At 31.4% G+C, this 24,252-nt stretch overlaps 2 protein-coding genes across 4 annotated transcripts; both read left to right on the top strand.

Moving 5' to 3' along the window:
- The first annotated feature begins 2,115 nt into the window (after positions 1-2,115).
- On the top strand, positions 2,116-10,564 carry LOC129311767 (ABC transporter B family member 2-like). 2 transcript variants are annotated; one of them, XM_054954220.1, is made up of 12 exons: positions 2,116-2,522; positions 2,797-2,851; positions 2,937-3,112; positions 5,207-5,407; positions 5,519-5,778; positions 6,529-7,069; positions 7,375-7,754; positions 7,909-8,327; positions 8,491-8,732; positions 8,807-8,881; positions 8,997-9,054; positions 9,136-9,372. In XM_054954220.1, exons 1-12 carry the CDS (start codon positions 2,274-2,276, stop codon positions 9,150-9,152), a joined length of 2,673 nt encoding a protein of 890 aa, XP_054810195.1. In that variant the 5' UTR covers positions 2,116-2,273; the 3' UTR covers positions 9,153-9,372. The 2 variants fall into 2 exon arrangements, with proteins under 2 accessions (XP_054810195.1, XP_054810194.1); XM_054954219.1 differs by adding an exon at positions 9,873-10,564 and having other exon boundaries at positions 2,118-2,522; positions 8,807-9,054; positions 9,136-9,548.
- Positions 10,565-19,220: 8,656 nt separating this feature from the next.
- LOC129312127 (transcription factor MYB41-like) lies at positions 19,221-20,793 on the top strand. 2 transcript variants are annotated; one of them, XM_054954722.1, is made up of 3 exons: positions 19,221-19,562; positions 19,659-20,375; positions 20,538-20,793. In XM_054954722.1, exons 1-3 carry the CDS (start codon positions 19,300-19,302, stop codon positions 20,569-20,571), a joined length of 1,014 nt encoding a protein of 337 aa, XP_054810697.1. In that variant the 5' UTR covers positions 19,221-19,299; the 3' UTR covers positions 20,572-20,793. The 2 variants fall into 2 exon arrangements, with proteins under 2 accessions (XP_054810697.1, XP_054810699.1); XM_054954724.1 differs by having other exon boundaries at positions 19,659-20,383.
- The last annotated feature ends 3,459 nt before the right edge of the window (positions 20,794-24,252 follow it).

The raw sequence follows: 24,252 nt of genomic DNA, 5'->3' as shown, positions 1-24,252 counted from the left end.
TAACACCAAGCCTATTTCTCCTTAACATCATAAGTAGAGTTCAACCACCCATTTTCTTAGATATTATAAGAAGATAATAATTGGATCCATTCTTCTTCAAACTTGTCTATACCAACATAATTAAACATGCATTTTTTAAAATTAGTCAAAAATCATGACCCTTCTTTCATCAAGTTCCCAAGGTGTTTAACACCATTTTTCAATAAATGCCAACTATATAAACAATGTTTTGTATTAGGAAGAACTTCATGCAATGCTCTTGCCATAGCCTGATCTTGATTTGTAAATATAGTTTGAGGCTTATTTTGTATGTGAGCATCCAAAAATGTTTCTAGTAACTACTTGAAAGACTCAATAGTCTCATCATACAACAGCGCTGCTCCAAAAATGACCACACTTCTGTGATGATTGAATCTAGAAAAGAGTGGAAGGGGTCGATGATTTCGATTAGCGTTGTATGTTGTGTCCAATGATACAATCTCACCAAAATGTGCATAATCTATTAGCATATGAGTATCAGCCCAAAAAACATTGGTGATGTGTTGGTCTGAGTCCAACTGATATTTGTGGTAGAATATTAGATTTTCTGCAATTTATTTTTGAAAATATTGAAGCAGACATCCTACCTCTCCAAACTTCATACATCTCTTCTTTTTAGACTCTAAGTAGTTATTTTCATCTTTCATCATGTATCCAAGATTTTCTTGTCCACCAGCATATGTACTCATTAAATCAAAAGTAGCCCTTGGTTCAAGCCCATATTCTGCAAGATCTATCTCATATGCCTGAGCTTTTGATAAATTTCTCCAGGATGGTAACAAGCAAACCGTGTCTTTTGTATGAAAAGGGTGATTATGCTCTTTATCAAACACAGTAATTTTGAACTTTTGCCCAACAAGAGATACTACTATTCTTGCCTTACATTTAGACCTTGTTTTTGGCCTATGTATAGAAGAATAGATTCTTTTTTCATTTTTTCTCCGAACACCTTCCTTGCAACATAAATATTTATATGTGATAATAATTGACTTATCTTTTCTACTCTTTATAGAAGTACCCTTTCTAACTCCAAATCCATTCCTTTTACCATATTCTCTCCAAAACTTCCATGCCTCATCTAAACTTTCAAATTCTCTCCCTATTTTGGATTCTAATTCATCCTCCACTTGCATGGTCCTGCATAGAACAAAAGTATTATATATATATATATATATATTATACAAGTTTTTCAAAAAAAAGGGACATAACAGGACACGCACATATCATTGTTATTATATATATATAACAGAACACACACATATCATTGTTATTATATATTTATATATATATTAGAACACACACACATATAGAGACTTGATAACACAAAATTTTAATTTTGTTACCTCAATCATTTCCTTTCTTTTGTCTTATTTTGTTATATTATATACATACATACATACATACATACATATATATATATATATATTTCATCCAATATCACATTTGGTATTTATCTATTAGTTTTGTTAATCTCTTAAGCTATCTCTAATTCTAGTTAAAAAAGAAGGACAAGAAGAACAGTCATAGAAAGCTTGAGCATTCTAAAAAAAAAAGAAGATGAAGATGAAGAATCAGCTTTGTGATAAAGCCTACCAGAAAATGGCCAGAATGAAGACGCAAGGTCCCTCCCTCCACTTGAGTTACATTGTTACAGAATGCTTTGCATAGAAAGGTGATTTTTTTAAGATGATTTTATTATTCTAATTAGCTCACTTTGATTTTGGTGAGTTAATTAGAAGTGATTTATAAAAAGGATGGAAGGGATAATATTTTTTTAAAAAACTCATTAATTATACATTGAAAAATTAAAAATTCTTTATATTTATAAACATCCAATCTTTGAAAATATATATTTTGAAGGGAGAAAATAATTTTTATCTCAACTTTAGTTTGTAAACTGTAATTTATGGAAAGTCCAATTTTATACGACTGAACATGAATCCAAATGCACGTTGAAACATTAGAGTTTAGACAAGTGCAAGTCTCATTTTTAAAATGTTTGGCATTGGGTTTAGTTGCCTCAAGTAAAACGACTTGTATAAATGACTCATCCACCCTCCTACCACATTCCTAACTTCCCAGTTGGTTCTTCATTGCATTCATCACAGCCCCACCCTCTCTCTTTAATTCCCTTCTTCTGCAACTGCATCTGTCATTCACTGCCTCTACCTTCCTCTTCCAGCTATACTACTCCTTAGCTTCATCATTTCTCCCTTCAACCTCTCTCTTCCGCCATGGATGCTAAGCACGGAAACAAGGAAGCAGCTGATCCTCAGCTCAAAAAGCAGCAGCAAAAAGTTCCCTTTCTAAAGCTCTTCTCCTTCGCCGACTTGTATGATTGTCTTCTCATGGCTGTTGGATCTGTTGGCGCTTGTATTCACGGCGCTTCTGTTCCTGTTTTCTTTATCTTTTTCGGAAAGTTGATCAACATCATCGGCCTCGCTTATCTTTTCCCTAAAGAAGCTTCTCACAAAGTTGCTCAGGTTTGTTTCCACTTTCTTATCTCACCCACTTTAATTCCTTCTTCTTCTCTTCTTCCTCCTCCATGATTATATATATATATATGGGCATTCTTTCTTCTTTCTCCCCCTTCACCTTATTAGCTTTCCTTATCTGGTTTAATTGCACAAACACGAGCATGCCCCTTTTCAAAGGTGAAACATTTTGATGGGTTTTCCTTGATGACTTTCAATAAATTGTTTTTTCTCTGTCTGTGTGGTTGCTGTGAATGTTTACCTGGGGCAATATGTTTTGCAGTATTCATTGGATTTCGTGTACCTGAGTGTGGCAATTCTATTTTCTTCTTGGACAGGTATATATGTGTGTTTGTGAACTTAATTAATTAATTGGCCTTAAAAATAAAATGCATTGAATTTTGTTACATATGGTGCATGCAGAGGTGGCTTGTTGGATGTACACAGGAGAAAGACAAGCAGCGAAGATGAGAATGGCGTATTTAAGGTCAATGCTGAGCCAAGATATAAGTCTGTTTGACACAGAGGCTTCAACAGGAGAGGTCATTTCTGCCATAACCAGTGACATTATTGTGGTTCAAGATGCACTATCTGAGAAGGTATGCATAGTGTTATATCTGAAGAAGACGAGCTGAATTAATTAGTGTTAAAATCATATGCTCCGACCGCTTTTGGTCTTGATGGCATGTTTAGAATTAGGATAGTACTCCCGTGCTTTATCGAAATTGTTTTGGAATTTTCATAGTTTTAGGAAGAGAGTTAATTGAGGAGGGCACTTATGAATTTGAAGAAGAATAAATCATGCATGTGTTACTTTTTGGAGACTGAGTAAGTGGAAACATGTGAGGTTAGTTGGTTTGAAATTGTAAAAGAGAGCTAGTAAATGATGTGTATGTTGGACTTGGACTGGGACGAGGAAAGAGATTAGAGCGAGGAGGGGTTTCTGACACGGGCTTTAAATCGAGTGTGAGAATGGAAGAAAGGGTATTAATGGGGAATGGTTAGGCTGTTTCACTTTCCCACTTTTACTGGTAACTTCCTCATGCAATCACTACACCGAGCACCTACCATTTTCTCTCTATACAGATCGACCGTAATTCATTGCTGCTACAACACCACCTTCCTTCCTCATTCATCACAAAACACTGAGCTGTCCTGCTGGAAAATTGCGTGCACTACGATTTATATTTATAGTAATTTGTAAATACACCATACCCCTCTGATTTCTTTTCAAAGCTTTCTGTTTTATTCTCCTTCCATTCAGAATTACTATGAAACATTTTGAATTAATTTATGCTCTTTAACAAATTCATTAATAATATATGTTACACATTCTTTCTATTTTTACCTTTATTTGATAAGGTATTTCAATTAAAATCCTTATTAACATACCCCTAATTAAAGCTTTTTTTAAAAAAATATTAATTATATTTTAAAAATTTAAAATGCTTTGTATCTCTCATCATGATATTTAAAAAAAAATATCTTACTATAATTTTGAACGAAAGAAGTATTATTATTACAATATTTTTACAATATGATGAACTCTCTCGAATCTCAATCCCTAATTATAAGTTCCGATCAATTTAAACACATACGCCAACAAAAACTAAAATTTAGTTAATATGAAAAAAATCTTACTAGGGATATTTTAGGAAAATTACATTGACATGATGAGACTTATAATTAGGGATTAAGGGAGTATTGGAATTTTTAGAATAATTTTATTAATTATATTTTTAAGTATAAACATGTTTAAATTTAATATGTTCATCTCCAATCTTTATATCTATAATAACTCTGGAACATTAGCGTTTGTTTTTCAAATGGGACTCATAATTTTTTTCTTACCAAGAATAGCTTTCTAAATTAAAGCTATATGAATGAATTTCTTACCAATACTTAGATACATTGGGTGTATTATCTCATTTATAGTCTGTCTAATTAAAATACTTCAAGTAATTTAAATAAAATGGTATGTGAAATTTTTTAATTGATTTTATTTTTATAACAAAATGAACATTTAATTTTTTATATTTTCTCCCCTTACATTGTTAATATTAAAATTAATTTATATCTAATGACATTCAAATGTCATATTTTTATTGAAAAAACTACAAATGACTTATTACATTTAGTCTATCTAAATATTTTAGTTCGTTTGAAATGTAAATGCTATATTTCATTGGTATTGAATGTTTGAGGGCTTAAATTCATATTGGCATAGCTATTCAATGAATTAATGAGTCTATTTAATTAATCACTGAGTATGTAAACAAAATATGGCATCATATCAAATTATAACTCTCTCTTTTTCTTTGATGGATTTTCTCTCTCTTTTTTACTTGTAGGAATCTAAATGAATTTTCTATCATCTTTCCTCTTTATTATTGATATTACTTCACTTCTTTCACATATCAAAAAACAGAAAGGAAAAAAAAAAAATCAGAAGTTTGACTCCTTGTTTAATTAGAAGATCAACATTACAAGGAATGTTGTAATTCTCTGTCAAGAGAAGCTGCAAAACTACCGAACTAGACATCGGATGGGATATTCACATAATTTTTCTCTTCACACCTTTTTTTTTTTTCAAATTTTTTTTTTTCTGAACTTTATTATATACATAATCGCTATAACAAGTGCAATATTCGAATCAATTAATCACACATGAACAATGGTGGCGGGTTTTGCAGGTAGGGAATTTCATCCACTACATAAGCAGATTTATATCGGGATTTATTATCGGATTTGTCAGAGTGTGGCAGATTAGTTTAGTGACACTTTCAATTGTGCCCTTAATTGCCCTCGCCGGAGTTCTCTATGCTTACGTCACTGTTGGGCTTATCGCCAAAGCTCGAAAATCCTACGTGAGAGCTGGTGAAATCGCTGAAGAAGTAATTTAACTGCACTCTCCCTCTCCTGTTCGGCAAGATGCTTGACTTAATCTTTTATATAAATATATAATCAATGGTGGAACTTGTTTTCTTTTTGTTTGTGGGTTTCAGGTGATAGGCAATGTTAGAACTGTACAGGCATTTGCAGGAGAAGAGAGAGCAGTAAGATCATACAAAATGGCTCTAATGAACACTTACAAGAATGGTCGAAAAGCAGGATTGGCCAAGGGTTTAGGACTTGGCTCCATGCATTGTGTTCTTTTTTTGTCATGGTCCCTGCTTGTTTGGTTCACTAGCGTCGTTGTTCACAAGAATATCACCAATGGTGGAGAGTCTTTCACTACCATGCTCAACGTTGTTGTCGCTGGCCTGTAAGCTTACTGAGCTATTAGATGATACTCATGATGGTATTTAATGTAGTTTGAAAGATGGAGTACCTTCCATTATATTCTTGGTGGCACTGCAACGTTTTTAATTGAAACGGTCTGTCTTTTGATTCATCCCCCAATCCGAATATGGCGGAAACTAGAAACCATAGCAATAATATATCTTGTTTTTTCGTCTTCAAGAAGTTAAGCTATGAAGGAGTCACCCGGCTTGCTCATTTCCTTTAAGGTGAGAGTATCTGGAAGATGCAACACTAAGACCTGCCTAATCCTGAAAATGGTTAATCCATGTTCCTCAGATTCAAGCATGTCTTTACTAGATGGAAGCCTGATAAAAAATAAGCACACCGATAATCTCAAACCAGCAAAATAAAATAAAATGGGGTGCGAAATGCAGCAAAGAGTTTATATTCTAATAGAATGATGGGAGCAAACTTCTGGACGACCAATTGAGGGTAGTTTAGGGACATTTATTTGCATTCAATGGAAATACAAGTTGATCTTCGACGCTGGTCTGAATTACTTGTAACTTCTCTATTGAAACTCCTTTTGCTTGACAGTATAGCATGATTCGATTAACTTGTCCTCTTATCTGTTCTGAATAACTATTATCGACATATTTCTATGGAATTAACTGTAGCCACGAGTCTCAGATAGATTCTACCACAGAACTTGCATCTCGGGTGGAGCTCATTTCTTAATAAAGTTCTATGAAGGCTACATGTTGCTTTTCAGGTCACTTGGACTGGCAGCACCAGATATCACTGCATTTGTACGAGCAAAGGCAGCCGCTTATCCCATTTTTCAGATGATAGAGAGGGACACAGTGAGCAAAATCAGCTCAAAAACGGGTTACAAATTGAGCAAAGTAGAGGGTCACATTCAATTTAAAGGCGTTTGCTTCAGTTACCCATCTCGCCCTGAAGTAGTTATCTTCAACAATCTTAATATTGACATTCCTTCAGGGAAAGTTGTAGCGCTTGTTGGGGGAAGTGGTTCTGGAAAGAGCACCATTATATCGCTGATTGAACGCTTCTATGAACCCTTTTCTGGACAAATTCTGTTAGATGGGAACAACATTACGGAACTTGATCTCAAATGGCTGAGGCAACAAATTGGGTTGGTTAATCAAGAACCGGCCCTTTTTGCTACAAGTATCAGGGAGAACATACTGTATGGAAAAGATGATGCCACTCTTGAAGAACTACAACGATCTGTGAAGCTTTCAGATGCTCAGTCTTTCATTAGCAATCTTCCTGATAGATTAGAAACTCAGGCAAGACCTACGGAACCTATAAATCTTTAACCTTCTAATATACCGTAATGTCTTCACCCTTTGGTGATGTTACCTGGTTCCTACAGAGAATTTTTCATTTTGTAATTGTAGAAGTTAAATCAATTGCTGAAGGTAAAAGCAATTCTAAGAAATTGGATGGTGCATATCTGAAGTACAAACAAACAATGAAAGTATACTTTATTGAGAGTCATAATTTTGTCCTACCTTTTCTTAAATAAAGTCTAGAAAATAAAAATATGAGGTATGTTTTTTCTTCAAGGGTTGATATTTAATGTGTTTTGCAGGTTGGTGAGAGAGGGATACAACTATCAGGTGGACAAAAGCAAAGGATTGCAATATCTCGTGCTTTAGTGAAGAATCCATCAATACTTTTATTGGATGAAGCAACCAGTGCTCTGGATGCAGAGTCTGAGAAGAGTGTGCAGGAGGCTCTTGATCGTGTTATGGTAGGTCGAACAACTGTGATAGTAGCACACAGACTTTCTACAATCAGGAATGCAGATGTGATTGCTGTTGTTCAAGGAGGGAGGATTGTTGAAACGGGCAGCCATGATGAGCTCATTGCCAATGCGAATAGTGCATATGCATCTCTTGTTCAACTCCAAGAGGCAGGTTCTTTGCAAAGACCCCCTTCGGTGGATCCAAGCATGGGACAACAATCAAGGTACTTCATTTTCAATGGACACTTTGAATATCTGCAACTGACAGAATTTTGTCTTTGACTCTTCGTTCAAGTGGCATTAATTAAATAAAAAATCTAATATATCAAATTCTAGCTTCTCCCAACAGTTATGTTTATGTATTTCTGGTGATCGTAGCATAAGGTACTCAAGAGAATTATCCCGTACAACGACAAGCTTAGGTGGTAGTTTTCGATCAGAGAAAGAATCTATTAGCCGTGTTGATGCTGATGAAGTGGAAACTAGTGGCAAGACAGGGCATGTTTCTTCAAAAAGATTATACTCCATGATTGGACCTGATTGGTACTATGGGGTTATAGGGACCTTTTGTGCATTTATTGCTGGAGCCCAGATGCCTCTTTTTGCTCTAGGAATATCTCATGCTCTGGTATCATATTACATGGACTGGGATACTACCTGTCGTGAGGTAAAGAAAATTGCTTTCCTCTTTTGTGGGGCAGCAGTTTTAACCGTCATTGTCCACGCCATCGAGCACCTTTGTTTTGGAATCATGGGCGAGCGACTTACTCTTCGTGTCCGAGAAACTTTGTTTTCTGGTAAGTGTGATCGACGATCATTGCTTTGCCTACTCGTTCTTATGCTAAATCTATTGTGCATTTCCAGCTTACAATATAAAAGAAAATTGTTTGGCTAGCATAGGTTTGAACACGATGAATCTCTTCCCTTTTCACTTATTCACCGCTAGTCTTCTGGCTGCAGCTATTTTGAAGAATGAAATTGGGTGGTTCGACGATACAGAAAACACCAGTTCCATGCTTTCATCACGTCTAGAGACTGATGCAACTTTGTTACGAACTATAGTTGTTGATCGGTCTGCAATTCTCTTGCAGAATGTTGGTCTGGTCGTTGCTTCATTTATCATTGCCTTCTTGTTGAACTGGAGAATAACGCTTGTTGTCGTGGCCACATATCCTTTGGTCATTAGTGGTCACATTAGTGAGGTTGCCTCTTTTCCAAATTCTAACATAAAAAATTTTAGCACGCATTTATATCTTAATAACTTTCATTATTTCAGAAACTTTTCTTTCAAGGATACGGTGGCAACTTGAGCAAAGCATATCTGAAAGCCAACATGCTGGCTGGGGAGGCCGTGAGTAACATACGCACTGTTGCTGCATTTTGTTCTGAAGATAAAGTCCTTGAACTTTATGCTAGTGAGCTTGTTGATCCTTCCAAGCGTTCATTAATACGGGGTCAAATTGCAGGCATATTCTATGGCATTACCCAGTTCTTTATTTTCTCATCTTATGGCCTTGCCTTGTGGTAGGAATATCCCTTAGCTTCATTCTCTTGCACCTCCAAGTGGCATGCCTTCATGCTTGTATTTGTTTCACCTTTCTACAGGTATGGTTCCGTACTGATGGAAAAGGAGCTTGCCAGCTTCAAATCAATCATGAAGTCATTTATGGTTTTGATAGTAACAGCACTGGCCATGGGGGAGACTTTGGCTCTGGTTCCAGACCTTTTGAAGGGGAATCAAATGGTTGCATCAGTTTTTCATCTGATAGACAGAAATTCAGGAGTAATGAGTGATACTGGAGAGGATCTAAAGTCAGTTGAGGGAACCATTGAGCTTAAAAGTGTCAATTTCAGCTACCCTTCAAGGCCAGATGTGATCATTTTTAAGGACCTAAATCTTAAAGTGCCTTCAGGAACTAGTCACGCCTTAGTGGGACAAAGTGGTTCTGGCAAAAGTTCTATTGTCTCCCTTATACTAAGGTTTTATGATCCAACTTCTGGCAGGGTGATGATCGACGGTAAGATGTTGAGACTTTCTGTAGCAGCTCTCAATCACTCCATTATGTTTTTGATGGATTCAGTTATTCCATTATTTACAAAACATAAAGGAAGAGAAATAAAAATTTTCAAAAGAATTTGATTTAATTGCTGCTGTACTGATTCCTTACAATACGATAACTTGTCATATCATATCATATTGATTAATTCTGTATCTTGGGAGCCTATGGTCTGATTTCCAAGATCCCAAGAAATGTTTTGCAATCATGCGTCAAATGCCTCCTGAGAAGTGAGAAACTTTTGCCCCTGCACTGTGCTGACAAGATTACATCAAATTCTTATAGGGAAGGACGTCAAGAGAGTCAATCTGAAATCCCTGAGGAAGCACATTGGTCTGGTGCAACAAGAACCGGCTCTGTTTGCAACATCAATATATGAAAACATTTTATTTGGGAAAGAAGGAGCCTCTGAGTCGGAAGTAATTGCAGCAGCTCAGCTTGCAAACGCTCACAGCTTCATAAGTGGTCTACCTGAGGGCTACTCCACCAAAGTTGGCGAGCGAGGAGTCCAGTTATCTGGTGGCCAAAGACAAAGGATAGCCATTGCCAGAGCGGTTTTGAAGAACCCAGAAATCTTGCTTCTTGATGAAGCCACAAGTGCACTGGATGTGGAATCAGAGCGTGCGGTTCAGCAAGCACTGGACAGATTGATGCAGAACAGAACAACAGTGATGGTGGCACATAGGCTATCCACAATAAGAAACGCAGATCAAATCTCAGTTTTGCAGGATGGGAAGATAGTGGAGCAAGGGTCTCATTCAAGTCTTATAGAGAACAAAAATGGAGCATACTTTAAATTAGTCAGCCTTCAACAGCAACAGAATTAACAATGACACAATGTAAGACATCACAGAACAGAACACAACACTCCATGAATTTTATACAGTTTTGTATTCTCTGTTATTATTTTACCACAACGGCATGTGAATTTTTGGAGATCTCGTCTCTGCTTTAAATAACAATATCAAAGTATCAAATGCTGGTAAATGATGTTGAGAAAACAATGGCTGCTTCTTCCTCCGCTTCCTTCTTGCTTTCTTCCCTTTTCCCATTTGTTCTGCAAGTGTTAATTGAGTCTGTACTTTCGCATACCATCAGTACTTCGGGGTCCAGAAGACGCGTTTAATTCATGACCAGATATGCGTATTTCGAAATTCAAATGAGTAGGTTGACCGGATTTTTTTTTTTTTTTCCTTGCCTCACTCTTGTTGCTGAGCAGGATTGAAGCTGCAGAATGTTCAGAAATTAAGCCACCATCCCTGCGAGCATTAAATAATAAGTTGTCACGTTGTGAAATGTGAAGTGTGATTGAATTTGAGTCAACATCAGAAATTTTATATTGAATAAAACTGGACATGATGAGTAAATGTATATAAAAGGAGAAGCACCTGTAAATATTAAGACTTTGAATTAAAATATGATACTAAAAAAAAAAAAAAAAACCTGTATGATTTTTCCCTGTGCAAGAGGGGAGGCCAGTGATGAAAGACAGTACTGCATGGCTTTTGGATGTTAACTTTTGTATGATCTCTATTTAAGTGAGTGTATTCAGTTTTATTTAAAAAATGCACGATTTTTTTTAAAAAAAAGGTTTTATTATAAAAACCTCCACGACTTTAAAATAAAATAAAATTTATATATATATATATATATATATTTATATTCTTTTTAATAATAGTCCACAAATATTATTTTATTACTGAAGTGTATGAACAATATTTTATTTTACTAGTAAGTATTATATGATTAATTTGTTCAAAAAGAATATTTTACAGGAATAATTCTAATGTCAATTTTTTTTTTAAAAAAAAGGATGAAGCTTCCCACTTCCTCGTTGATTATAAAAAACCAGAGTGGATTTTTTTTTTTTTTTTTGCTAAAGAAAGTGGGAATGAAGTGTGTATTTGGTTTTCAATTTGTCAAAAATTCATTTAGTAAAAGTCAATTTAATGATAATCAGTTGTTATAATAAAATGTGTTTAAATAAATTTGTTTAAAAATTAATTTAATAAATTAAAAGTTGTTTGGATTAATGGTGATTTATATTTTTAAAATGTACTTTTGAATATACAATAATAAAGAAGGACATTAATTTATGATAATTTATAATTTTTTTTACAAATATAATATATTAAAAATATTTAAAAAATGTGAAAAAAATTTAAAAAAACATAAAATTTAATATGTTAAATAATAAGAATAAAAGATATAAATTTTAATATTAAAAAAATATATAATAAATAGTTTCACATTCATTAATATTTAATGGTTACATAATTAATAGTTTAATTTATAATGTACAATTTGATCTCTAATAAAATTATGAATATTATTCATTTTTCTATTAGAAACCACACTTAAAATTACATTTAGAATTAATAATAAAAATACATGCTTGTTGATATTTGGCTTGTGGTTTGCATTGCACTGAAGGGCAACATGATCAATGACAAAATGTGTTTCAATGCCTTTTTTAAAGTGCTTTTCAAAAATTTTCAAATTACAAGTTGTTAAATCTACATTTAATACCTTTTTTAAAGTCTTTTTAAAAAATTCATTTATACTCATTAAATTATCCAAACAACATTTAATATTTAAAAAGTGAGGAATGACTTTTGAAATGTGAAATGCAACAAAACCGAACGAGTGAGAAGTTAACTAAATATGATGATGATTGACGACCACGTTATGACAGTTCATAAGCAAACAGGTTATAGAATCGGTTTCGGTGCTCATCCTAAGATGAGCACCATGGTGCTCGGCACCAGGAAGTGTTTTTTTTTTCCTTTTTTAAACCACAAATTTATTATAATAATAATAAATAAATATTATAAAATTATTATTTTAATATTTAATAAACAAATAAATATTAAGATGTCAAAATTAAATATGAACATATTCACTCATTAAAATTTAACTTGAATAGTTTATATATAAATTTTGATCTAAACAATTTAGAATTGTATTGAAAAAATTAGAATTGTAAATATAAATATTTTTTTATTTTATTGATTTTGCACAGTTGTTTATTTATGAGAGATGATATCATTTAAAGCATAATCAGGTATTAAATATAGGTACTTCTGTTAATAGAAATTTAAACATTGATTTATTACAGTGTAAGAAACTGGCTCATTTTGCCAGACTCGACTCATATTTTAAATTATTCATATCATTTTTTATTTTTTTAGTACAGTTTTCAATGTTCAAATCAAAATTTTTATTTAAACTATTCAATTTTAATTCTAACATTTTAATATTTATTAGTTTATTAAATATTAAAATAATAATTTTATAATATTATTTATTATTAATAAATTTGTGGTTTAAAAAAAGCAAAAGAAAAAAAAAAAAAAAACACTGCCAAACGGCAGTGTTTCGGTGCTCCGAGTCCGACAGGTTACATGACTTCCGGGACAGAACCTGCATAAATAATAGAAAACCTGAGATCAGATTTAATTGGACTGAGTTTTTTTATTTCTGTAAACTGGGCTGAATTGGAATCCCAAATTTGTTGATCCACGTTCAAACATTTGGTTTGTTTCAAGTCAATTATAATACTCTCTCTTTATTAAAAAATATAAAATATTATTTAAAAGATTAAATATTAAAAAATATAAAATATGTTAAATTTTTTAAAGTGTAACATTTTTTTTTTCAAATGTGTCTTATTAAATAAATTATTTTATACTTATTTTAAAATATTTATGGAGATAGATATGAAAAGATCGGGTTATTTTAAAAATAAGTAATTATTTTATTAGGAGATAAAATTTAATTAAAAATATCTTATATTTTTAAACGGAGGGAGTACATACTATTAAAAAAAATCACATTTTTCCCATATAATATATATTTTATATTGATAACGATATAAATCAATATAAAGTGTAAAATTTATATATGGCAAATGATATTATTTATTAGCCATGAATATATTAGAATTTTTTTCCTGATTCCATGCAATTAGCAAGGAACGACCTAATTAGTAATTATCACTTGAAACATTAATTTTAAAATTTAATTGAATATTAAGTTAATAAAAATATTGATTCAAAATTTATGCACTTCATTTTATGTATAAATATATTAAATAAACATCATTTTTATAATATTATCATTTTTATTAACTTTTTAAATTTTTATTAAGTTTTTATAGCGTCTGACTTTAGTGTTTTAATTAACCTAAGGTCGAATTGATTGCTTAGGACGGGATCAACCCCGCCTCAGCGTATACTAAAATCAAACTGATATTTTTTCACCTTTTTGGCTTCACATATATCAGGTGAACCGTTAGATTAGTTTGCTGGACACAATAAATGAAGATTTATTATTGCGGTAGTTATTTTGCTAACGACACGGAGAATAAATTAAACTCCCTATGCATATATTTTGGTAAATAAATTACTCAGTCCATCCCAAATTATAAAATATTTTTAGATAAAATATTACATATCAATAAATCTCATTGAATATACTTAATAATCTTATCTTTTTAAAATAAAAATATAAACTTTTAAAAATACTCATCATTTAATACTCTCTCAATCCCAAATTATAAGACACTTTTAGGGAAGATTCAGTGTCCCAAAATATAAGACACTTTGTTAAAAATAAGGTTTCATTATTGATAATTTTTTCATTATTACCATTTTCATATATTTTCTCTCTTCAATATTCTTTTATTAATTGAGTATTAAATGAAGGGCATTTTTAAAAGTTTATATTTTTATTTTGAAAAAAAAATTGTAAAGTGTATTAATGAACTTTATTGGTACGTAAAATTTTATTTAAAAATATCTTATAATTTGAGACAAAAGAAGTATATTGAAAAAAGAAGTGATGGAAATTAATTATAGAGAGAGAAAAGATAATATTAAAATTAGTGCATTTAATAAAACTTTAATATACTCAAAATATATTATACTTTAGAACAGATAAACTCCTTCAAAGTGTCTTATAATTTAAAAGGAGGAAGTAGTAAACAATATATGCATGTATTTTTGTGAATCTAAAAGATAATATGAAATAAAGAACACGGCGTGGGACTTTGGTAAATAAAGTTCTGTTTGGTGCATAATTAAGTGTAGTATATATATATACACACATTTAGGTGAAGTTCTTCATTTTTAATCATGTATGTTTGTTCTCCAAGTTGTTGTTGTAGGAAGAGTCAAACATTAGCATCACGAATTCACTTTCTCGTGGATTAATTAGTATATGGTTTTTAAATATTTTCAAACCATTGTCCTTTGAATAGTAGCTGCATGCATCTTCCTTCCCTTTAACTTCCTCTTATATTATATTTTTCTAGGTTGGGATGTTAAATGTGAAAGAAAATGAGATAACAAGTTGAAAAAAATTCCACGATGTCTCACTTCCACTTTAAAGACAGTTTAATGAAAGCTTAGCTTGAGAGGTCAAAACCGTGCCAAGGTGAGGTGTGATATGATTCTATGAAATTCTGAAATGTCAAACGTTTGATTTTCACTAAATAAAACCCACGTTTTTGAGTTTGGTAAATGTTGGTTGTAGTATATATTATACTATATATGAGGATTATAACAAATAATTAGACTGACCACACCTGTAAAGTAGTTTTATATTCTCCGATCCTCAACTACAGAATGTCCTAGACTCTTCTTGAAACTAATTGAAATGCAAACATTGATGCCATTTTTATTACTATATATATATATATATAATATGTAAAAAAATCTAGTAAACCATCATATCATAATTCATTTCTTAGACTCTATATAACGCTGACCCAAACTAGCTCAAAAATAAAATGAGTATCATTATTTCATAACCTCTTTACTAATTATTTTTTATTCCTTTTTTTTTTTAACTACACAAACATAGTCCACGAGCATATGTAGTCTAAACTATGAGGCCATACTTTTTCGGAGTAAATTAGTGTTTTATTACTTGATTACTTTGGTCAGAGAGCCGGGAGCATTTTTTATTTCGTTGATTTATTGAATGTCTTCAACCTAATTATTTGATAAATATAAATAAATATAGTTGGCATGTTATAACTAACTACAAGTAACGTGTTCCAATGTTCTTGTTCTTCCCCACTCAGTCAACCAAGCATCTATATTAGGCCAAAAAAAAAAAAAATCGAGCATATATAAATAATCGAAACATTAATTTATAGCAATAGAAGATGGGGTGTCTTCCAAAGTAGCTTCAAATATATATATACACACACACACAGTAGAGATCTTGCAATATTACATTGAGTTCGAGAAATTATATATATATATATATATATATGATGTCCAGTAAATTAAAGAACCTGTTGTATGATACACATAACATGTATTTTTAAACTATATCTGATAAAGATAATATATATTGCATGAAGTTTAAGAAATGAGTTGTATTTACAACTAATGATTGGTGAAAAGTTCAATTTTACACTGTGCACGTGAGTTCTATACTTTACATAATATATAAGGTATAAATAATATTATATGATTTGTTTACATATTTTATGTTATAATTATATATATTATATATAGACATAGAAAATTCAAAATTGACATCGATCAAGTATTTTTTTACAAGGTTTTGTGCAAAAAAGTTTATTTCTCCGATAGTTTTTCAATGCATTTCAACAATATTTGTATTAAGAAGTACTCTTTTCCCACGAAAAAAAAAAAGGTTAAAGGCTCGTGTTAGTTGGTAAATCGAGAAAGTTATCTGGTTAAGTTATGATAATTTTAGGTCAACCTTGGCAATTAATTAAATAATTGAATAAAAATAATACATATATATAGTTGTTAAAAAAGGTTTCTTATATATAGGTATACGTATTTTAAATTTAAAATATACAACTATCAATTATAAAGTATGAAAATCAACCTCTTGAAGAGAATTAGATAATGGCACACGTTACCACCTTCCTTCATGTTTGTTTTTCTCTCTAAGTTCTTCTTCTTGTTATTATTATTATAATCGTTATTGTTATTGTTATTCTGTCATTATCATGCATTGTTCTTGTTGTTGAGGAAAGGGATAAAGAGAGGCAGATTTCTTTTATTTTAACTGATGAGAAAATATAGACATATACATATACATATACATATATATATTATATATATTTTACATGCATTTTATTATAGAAATATAAATATTTTATTGTATTATATAATCGTTTAATATAGATGTATAGATCCGTAATGAATCCTTTTCTATGTCATCATCAGATTATTTGGAGTAACTGTAGACATACACACTACTATTAATTAATGTTATTTTTCATTCCATCACCAATCTTGAAAAATTTGGGAGTATTATTACTTCTTGTCCGAACCAATCCAAATCCCCTACTACGTGAGATTGTTATTCCAACAACAACCTTATGAGTGTTTCGAAGATGTCTTTGGGAGAAGCTCTCTCATAAAGGCAAATGATTTTACAAACAACTGCAAGTGATGATTATTGGGATGCCTTTTATCCAATAACAAATTTTTTGGAGATAAGTTGATTCAACTCATTTGACTAATTGAATCCAAGCATCACTTGATATATTAATTAATGTTATTTAATCCTGTTTTTACTTGTGTATTTTTAAAAAGAAAGAATAAAAGAAAATGTACTAAAAAGTTCTATATTTTGCTAGTGTATAAGGGATTCATTTTTAGTCATCGAATCCTATCTATTTCTGATTTTTTTAAAATAATTCATTTGCAGTGAAAATAATGAATATATCAATATTATAATTCTTTTATTTCACCTCTTCTAGTTTAATGATTAGTCTCATGTTGCCACTAGTTTTGTTTAATTTCTTTACCTTTACAAATATATACACCAGATAGTCATTCAAAACCAAAATTGATTAAGGTTTACACCAAACAATAAGTTAAGATAATTGCTAATTCCAATAATTTTTTTCCCAGTTAATCAAAAGAAAAAATCCCAAAAAAGTGCAATTTCGTGTTTTATCATACGCTATATCACCGATTAACATGATGGCGATATAAGCAGTGACGACAACGTGACACGAACAATTTTAACTATTGTATTCTTCTATTAAAGATTATTAAAAATGTTAATTAATAATATTAATCTCTTGACTCCGAAATCTGAATGGCTCCAAGAAAATTTGGTATGGAACTCCGGAGAGAAGGCAGTCTCTTGGCGTTCCTAGAAATTTCAATTATTATTATTATTTTGTGCAAAAAAGGTTATCAATACATATAACTGTGAAATGAGGAGCAGTTGGAGAGTGATGCATTAGTTATTGAGAAAGAACTATTTGCGAAAGAAAGCAGCCATTTGATTGTAACAAATGAATTTGAAAATAATGGCCACAATAAAAAAAAATGGCAAACTTGCATTACCATATTACCATACATAAGATAGTATGGGGCCATATAATATTCACAGACTCTCTCTAGACCACGCCATAATATAAGGTATTGTTAATTACTTCACCATTCTAAAAAAATTAGGTAAATTTTACATCTGTTGAATCATAATTTTATTATATACTCTAGATATCATTTTTTTCAAAGGCAATAAATGAAAAAGGGCAAAGTTGAAAACAAAATTATAAATACAAAACTTTTAAAAGATGTCTTATATTATGGTTAAGAGAAAATATATATGTATGTGCGGATGTACTTATTATGCTCAGTATTACAAGACACTTTTTTTAAAACATTTATTTAAAAAATAATATATATTTTAAGTATTTCAAGATATAATTAACATAGTTTTTTAATAGAGGTAACCTATTAAATAGGATTAAATATGAAAAGAATGTGTAGTTTTAAATGTAACTTATTGGTGATATAAATTAGAAAAAAATATATTGGTGATATAAATTATATATTATAATATTGAACCAAGGAAATATAAAGCCTTTTCTCTTATCATTCCAAGCTTTATGTTATAGTTTTCTTCAATGTTCCGATAGTTTTAGGATTTTTCATTATATCATATTAATCCCCATATATATATATATATATTAATAATTTCAAGGAATGAACCCTCCTTTTTGATAGAAAGAAAACTTAAGAGAAAAGAAATTGAAAGTAGAGAAAACAGAGAGAAAAGAAAATATGTAAATATCATAATGGTTATAATACTCATATTTCCTTCCGTCCAAACAGGGAAAAGTATTCTTTTCTTATTTTATCAACGGGAATGAAAAATTTCTGCACCGTATATAAACACATGGGAAGCATATATCGTTCCCTGTGGACGTTCATGGGGTTTCAAACACTGCGCAGTCTCAACTCTCGAATGTATCGAAAATCTTTCAATTTTATTGACCAGCAGGTCAAAGCCACAGTTCTTTGACCACTAAATGGAATTTTCATTTAGATTACAAGATTTTTGTCTTTGTTATTATAAATTATGAGGGAAAACACCTATTGATAAATCTATCTATGCCGGTTAGTTTCATTTTCAATTATCCCCAGGTTGGTTCCTTCGCATTGCCTAGCTAGGGTTTGGCATTTTAAATATAATGCATGGTCAATATACTATACATTAAAAAAAAAAAAAAACTGATTATGATGACATCATTACTTGAATTTAGATGTTCCCAAGCACCTATAAAACTACAAACATCTCTTATACCTAAACCTGTTAAGCGTTGGTGTCATCTTATACCTAAATTTTCTCTAGAGAGAGGAGATATCACGTATCTTGGTGTCAGAACATTTGTTGCGCAGATTAGCTTTGAATAATAATGGGTAGGCCACCATGTTGTGAGGAGACCGGTGTGAAGAGAGGGCCATGGACGCCTGAAGAAGATGAGAAGCTTATCGCTTATATCAGTAAACATGGCAGTGGAAGTTGGAGATCAGTTCCAAAGCATGCGGGCCTCAACAGATGCGGCAAGAGCTGCAGGCTACGCTGGACAAACTATCTTAGACCAGACATCAAGAGAGGAAAATTCACTGGAGAAGAGGAGCGATTGATCATCAACCTCCATTCGGTTCTTGGGAACAAGTAATTCATTCGATATATCTGTGTTTTCTTAATTGGGTAACATTAATGATATATCATTGCTTAATTAATTGAAACTGCAACTGGTTGTTGCTGTAGGTGGTCGAATATTGCAATGCATCTTCCAGGGAGGACTGACAATGAGATAAAGAATTTCTGGAACACCAATCTGAGGAAGAAGCTTCTCCGGATGGGTATTGACCCAGAAACTCACAAGCCAAGAACTGACTTGAAGCATCTCATGAATGTCTCGCAGAGCCCTTGGAGCCTTGCAGGTCTGGGTTTACACCAACCAGATTTAACTCATCACTTAGCCCAAATCCAACTCCTGCAGAACCTGTTTCAATTCATGAATGGCAGTAACATGCAGAGTATTCTCCCACTCTTGGGTAATCAAAGTTTGATCAATAACCCAATTATGGAAGCAAGTATAAATGGTGCAAACAGCACTCTTCCCAATAACCAAGAGTGTTTCTCGGGAGACCAAGAATTATATGCGAGCACTGCTCTATTTCCACCAGCACCAAGTGAATCACGCCAGGATATTTCAGAATCATGGACAGACCCAGGAGGAGCATTGGATCAAGAAGTTTTGGGTATTAACAATAGTATTAGTAGAACTTCATCACATGAAATGAATCTACAGGCTGCTGAAAATCCATTTCCTGCAACTTGTTCAGGCAATTTCAACCAAATGGATTGCTCTAATACTGATGAAATGTCCAATATGCGTTCATCACCATCCACAGTCTTTGATGCTTGGGAAAAACTCTTGGAAGACGATACAAGTGATTCCTACTGGAAAGAACTTTTAGAGTAAGCCTGTGCGCGCGCGCGCTTGTTTGTTTCGTTTTTTTGTGCATAAAAGATTCACTTCTGTTAGATCTATATATGCTCGTAGGCTCCATGTTCTTACAGCTGCTTATGATTTTGGTTATTGAGGGATTAAATGTTTGTTTTCTTTTTGTTATTTTGCAGATTGACGTCTTCCAATTCGCCCATTTCGTGGTAGAGGATTTTAATGTCTTTCCAGATGATCAAGGAATACACACACGCACAAGGGATACAATAAAACATTAATTATTCATTCATTCATCCATTACAAATAATTTTTGTTTGGTTATATTGTTTGGATTCGTCTGTTGTATACCTAATAGCTAATACGAGGTATCCATGTGTGATTGTTGCAAATTGTTTAGTTTGCTGTTCCTTTTAAGAAATATAATTCTACTTTATCAAATTTGATTCTATTTTTTCTTTGGCACTAAGCATGTCTAATGACAGTGGAAAAACCTTTTCAATTTCATCTCTCTACGTATTCATGTGAAATTAACCTTATCCTCCTTTTCTAGAACAGTACGGATTTCATATTGGAATAGTTTATTCTGACAATAAATCTATCCGTTCTATTGCTTTATTCTTACAATAAACCAAAATTAAGATCAGAGTGTTAATCTTTACTTCGCTAAGCAAACGAGCGAGAGTTCGTCTATTGTTCGAAAATGGAAATTAAATAATAATGTTAAGGCGCAAGCATGAAGGCATTTAATTTGTAAGTGTCACTACTCACTTTACAGATAGGAATTAAGCTAATTATAAATATAAGAAATCTAGATCGATAACTTGAAAAAATTTCAATATATACTTTTGTTAACTAACTTACAGCTTTATAAAAAATTGTTAAAATCTTGATTTTTAAAAAGATTTCACATTTTTTCACTCATGCCTTTAAGTATAAATATATAACATTTAATTTATTCAAAACACCCTCATTAATTACTTAATAAAGTAACAGTATAATTGAAAAATATATATACATATATATTTATGCATAACATCTACCAAATGTTCTATATTTTATATCAATTAAAATTTTTAAAAAATGACTTATATTGTAATTTGTACAGAGTATATGTTTAGAATAACAAAACAATAAGAAATCAGATTTCAAACCCAACAGAATTATATTGGGGAACGTAACCACCCACCAAGTAGAAGAGCAACAAGACACATATCTTCTCATGTTACTGCAAATGGATTAATGGAACTTAACTATTTCCTTGTGGTTGTGTTCCTTAACTATTTTATTGCCAAACGGGAAAAAGGTTCATCAGATCACCTTATATATATTCTTCGAAAATGTGCTTATAAAATTTCAATAAATGTACCTTTTGCTTTATTTCATTAAAATGATTAAAAAAAGAGTAAATTATTATGAGACTATGATGAGATTTGGTTAAAATTTCACCTGATAACCTTCTTGTTTCGAATTTACGCAGTGATATTTTCTGAAGTTTTATTTGTACTGTTGCATAAATTTTCTGCTCATTCTTCAAAATGGTTAACTTATTTCCTAAACAGCGTGCTAAATCGGATTTGTCTTAGTCTTTGGGTGCAATTTATCAATTTATTCTGTAACGCAACCTAAACAAATAAAAGGGGAGAAAACATCACAGTTCATCATCATGTCTAGTGAGAGGTTAATTATAGAATCAAATCGAACCATGACACTTAGACCAATATGATTAACTAGAAAGACTTGAGCATAAGCTATCTTCTGTAGCTTTTGATCTAATGGTAACCGGATTGTAAGCTTTTCATCATGGACACCAATAGTACAGAAATATATTATTTGGTCCTTTTAATATTTCCATGCTTTTTTCGTTTTGTTGATTAGCATTTTTGTGGTTAGTTGTCTAATTAAGCGCAAAAAGTAATGAGTATTATATTTCTTATATTAAATATGCTTAAAGATAATATATTTCATCAACATAATTTAAGTCATTTGGTTAAATACTTCATAAGTTTATATATTTATAATTTATTTTTTAATCTTTACATGTAGGACTTTTTTTATGTTTTAACATTCTCTCTACTACTTTTTTCTCTTATTTTTTTTTCTTGAGCTTGTGCCTTTTTTTAATCTCAGAGGTCTCAAGTCTTTTTTTTTTTTCATTTTTTTCTCCTTCTCTCATTCTTTTTTTGTTTCTTGTTGATTTTTGTTTTTAATTTTTTTCATCTTTCATTGTTTCTTTTTTTTTTCTTTTTTTAATCCCCAATTGAATGACTCATGATATCATAATAGATTTGTTATATTAAGTATACTTATAAATAGTATATTATTTCACCAAAATAGTTTAAATTATTAATTGATTAGATAATTTCTAAGATTATATATTTATAATCTGTTTTTTAATATTTAAATGTGAGGCTTGTTTTATATATGTTCTAATAATGAGAGAAAATGAGGTAAGAAGTCGGAAAAAAAAAAACCTGCTTCTTCCACATATATCTCGCCATTTTCACACACACACACACACACGTTATAGTTGAAAAATTATATCTTGGTCAGGTCAAAACTAAACTGAGATTCTATAAAATATTAAAATGTCAAACACTATATAGTAAAAGTTCACATGTTGAAAATTCATTTGGTAAATGTTTGGTTGTAGTAATTAATTAATGAACTATGGGGATTACAAATGTTAGTTCGACTATATAATCCTTTCAGGTATTATTATTATTAATTAGTTTGACCGGATAATCTTTTACTATTATCTAGATTTCCCTCTTTCATCCTTTTGGTTGAACTAGATAATAAAATGAAAAACACTGTAACGCAGATACAATGAATGTTGAAAATCTTGAAACCTCCAACTCCAAGTGAAACAGGACTTTTATTTTTTGTTCTAAAATGAAATAGAACTTCGCACAGAGGTGTGATGATAAAAAGCAGAGAATTAAGAGTAGTAAAGAGATACGACATAAAGAATTCATTCATTCATTCGCGTCACGATGGAACCCAATATAGTTCAATTTTAGTTCTTTTCATTGGCGCAGGGTATGCAAAATGAATAGAAATAAATTTAATGATGAGTTACGTTTAATAGGTAGAGCCTATAATCATATTTATCCTTTTCAAGTTACACAGATCACTCAATTGAAAGAGTTGTCGCTTCCATCACTACCTTTAAAAAAAAACTCAAAATTATATTTCATTTCTAGCCTATTTTATGTCCAATGACTAATCAGTATTACAATTAATCTGCAGAAAAAAGTTATTATAATATTTTTCTGTTGAATAAGAATGGTTCCAAAAACATTCGGTAGGAAACTCAGGAGGAGGCAACCTTTTGGCGTGCTAAGAAATTTGAATGAATTTCGGGGAGAAGGTAATCAACATTAAGGAGCAGTTAGAGTCAGCTGCATATTGAGAATTATATAATGAAAAGCAGCCATTAATATGCCAAGCTACGTGTTTGAGAATGGCGCATAAGAAGAAAATGACAAAGTTGATTGCCACACTGATGATGACAAAATGGGTAACCATTATTCAGAACTAGAACCATATGCATCCTCCTAGCTAGGTTCATTAAAATCAATGACGACCTAGAATTGTTCAACCTTTTGAAGATAAATAATAAACCTCAGACACGGTTTTCTGTGTATATTACATATAGAGCTAACTAATGAAACACCGCTTGAAATTTGTGGCAATAGTGTGATTTGCCATAATTTTTATTATATACGTACTTCTCAATCTTAAAAAATAAGTCTAGTTTATCTATATGAGCACAAAACAAGGAAATGAAATAGAAGTTAATTTATTAAATTTGTCAAAAATTATTATATATACTTTCCAAAACTACTTTTAATTATTAAATTTTCCAAGAGGCTACACATTTTCAAAAAA

The sequence above is a fragment of the Prosopis cineraria genome, unplaced genomic scaffold (genome assembly GCF_029017545.1).
Source record: "Prosopis cineraria cultivar Desert tree isolate PC_DT_omini unplaced genomic scaffold, ASM2901754v1 PC5, whole genome shotgun sequence".
NCBI classification, from domain to species: Eukaryota; Viridiplantae; Streptophyta; class Magnoliopsida; order Fabales; family Fabaceae; genus Prosopis; species Prosopis cineraria.
The sequence above is the reverse complement of the archived record's forward strand: the minus strand, read 5'-3'. Positions and strand labels throughout refer to the sequence as shown.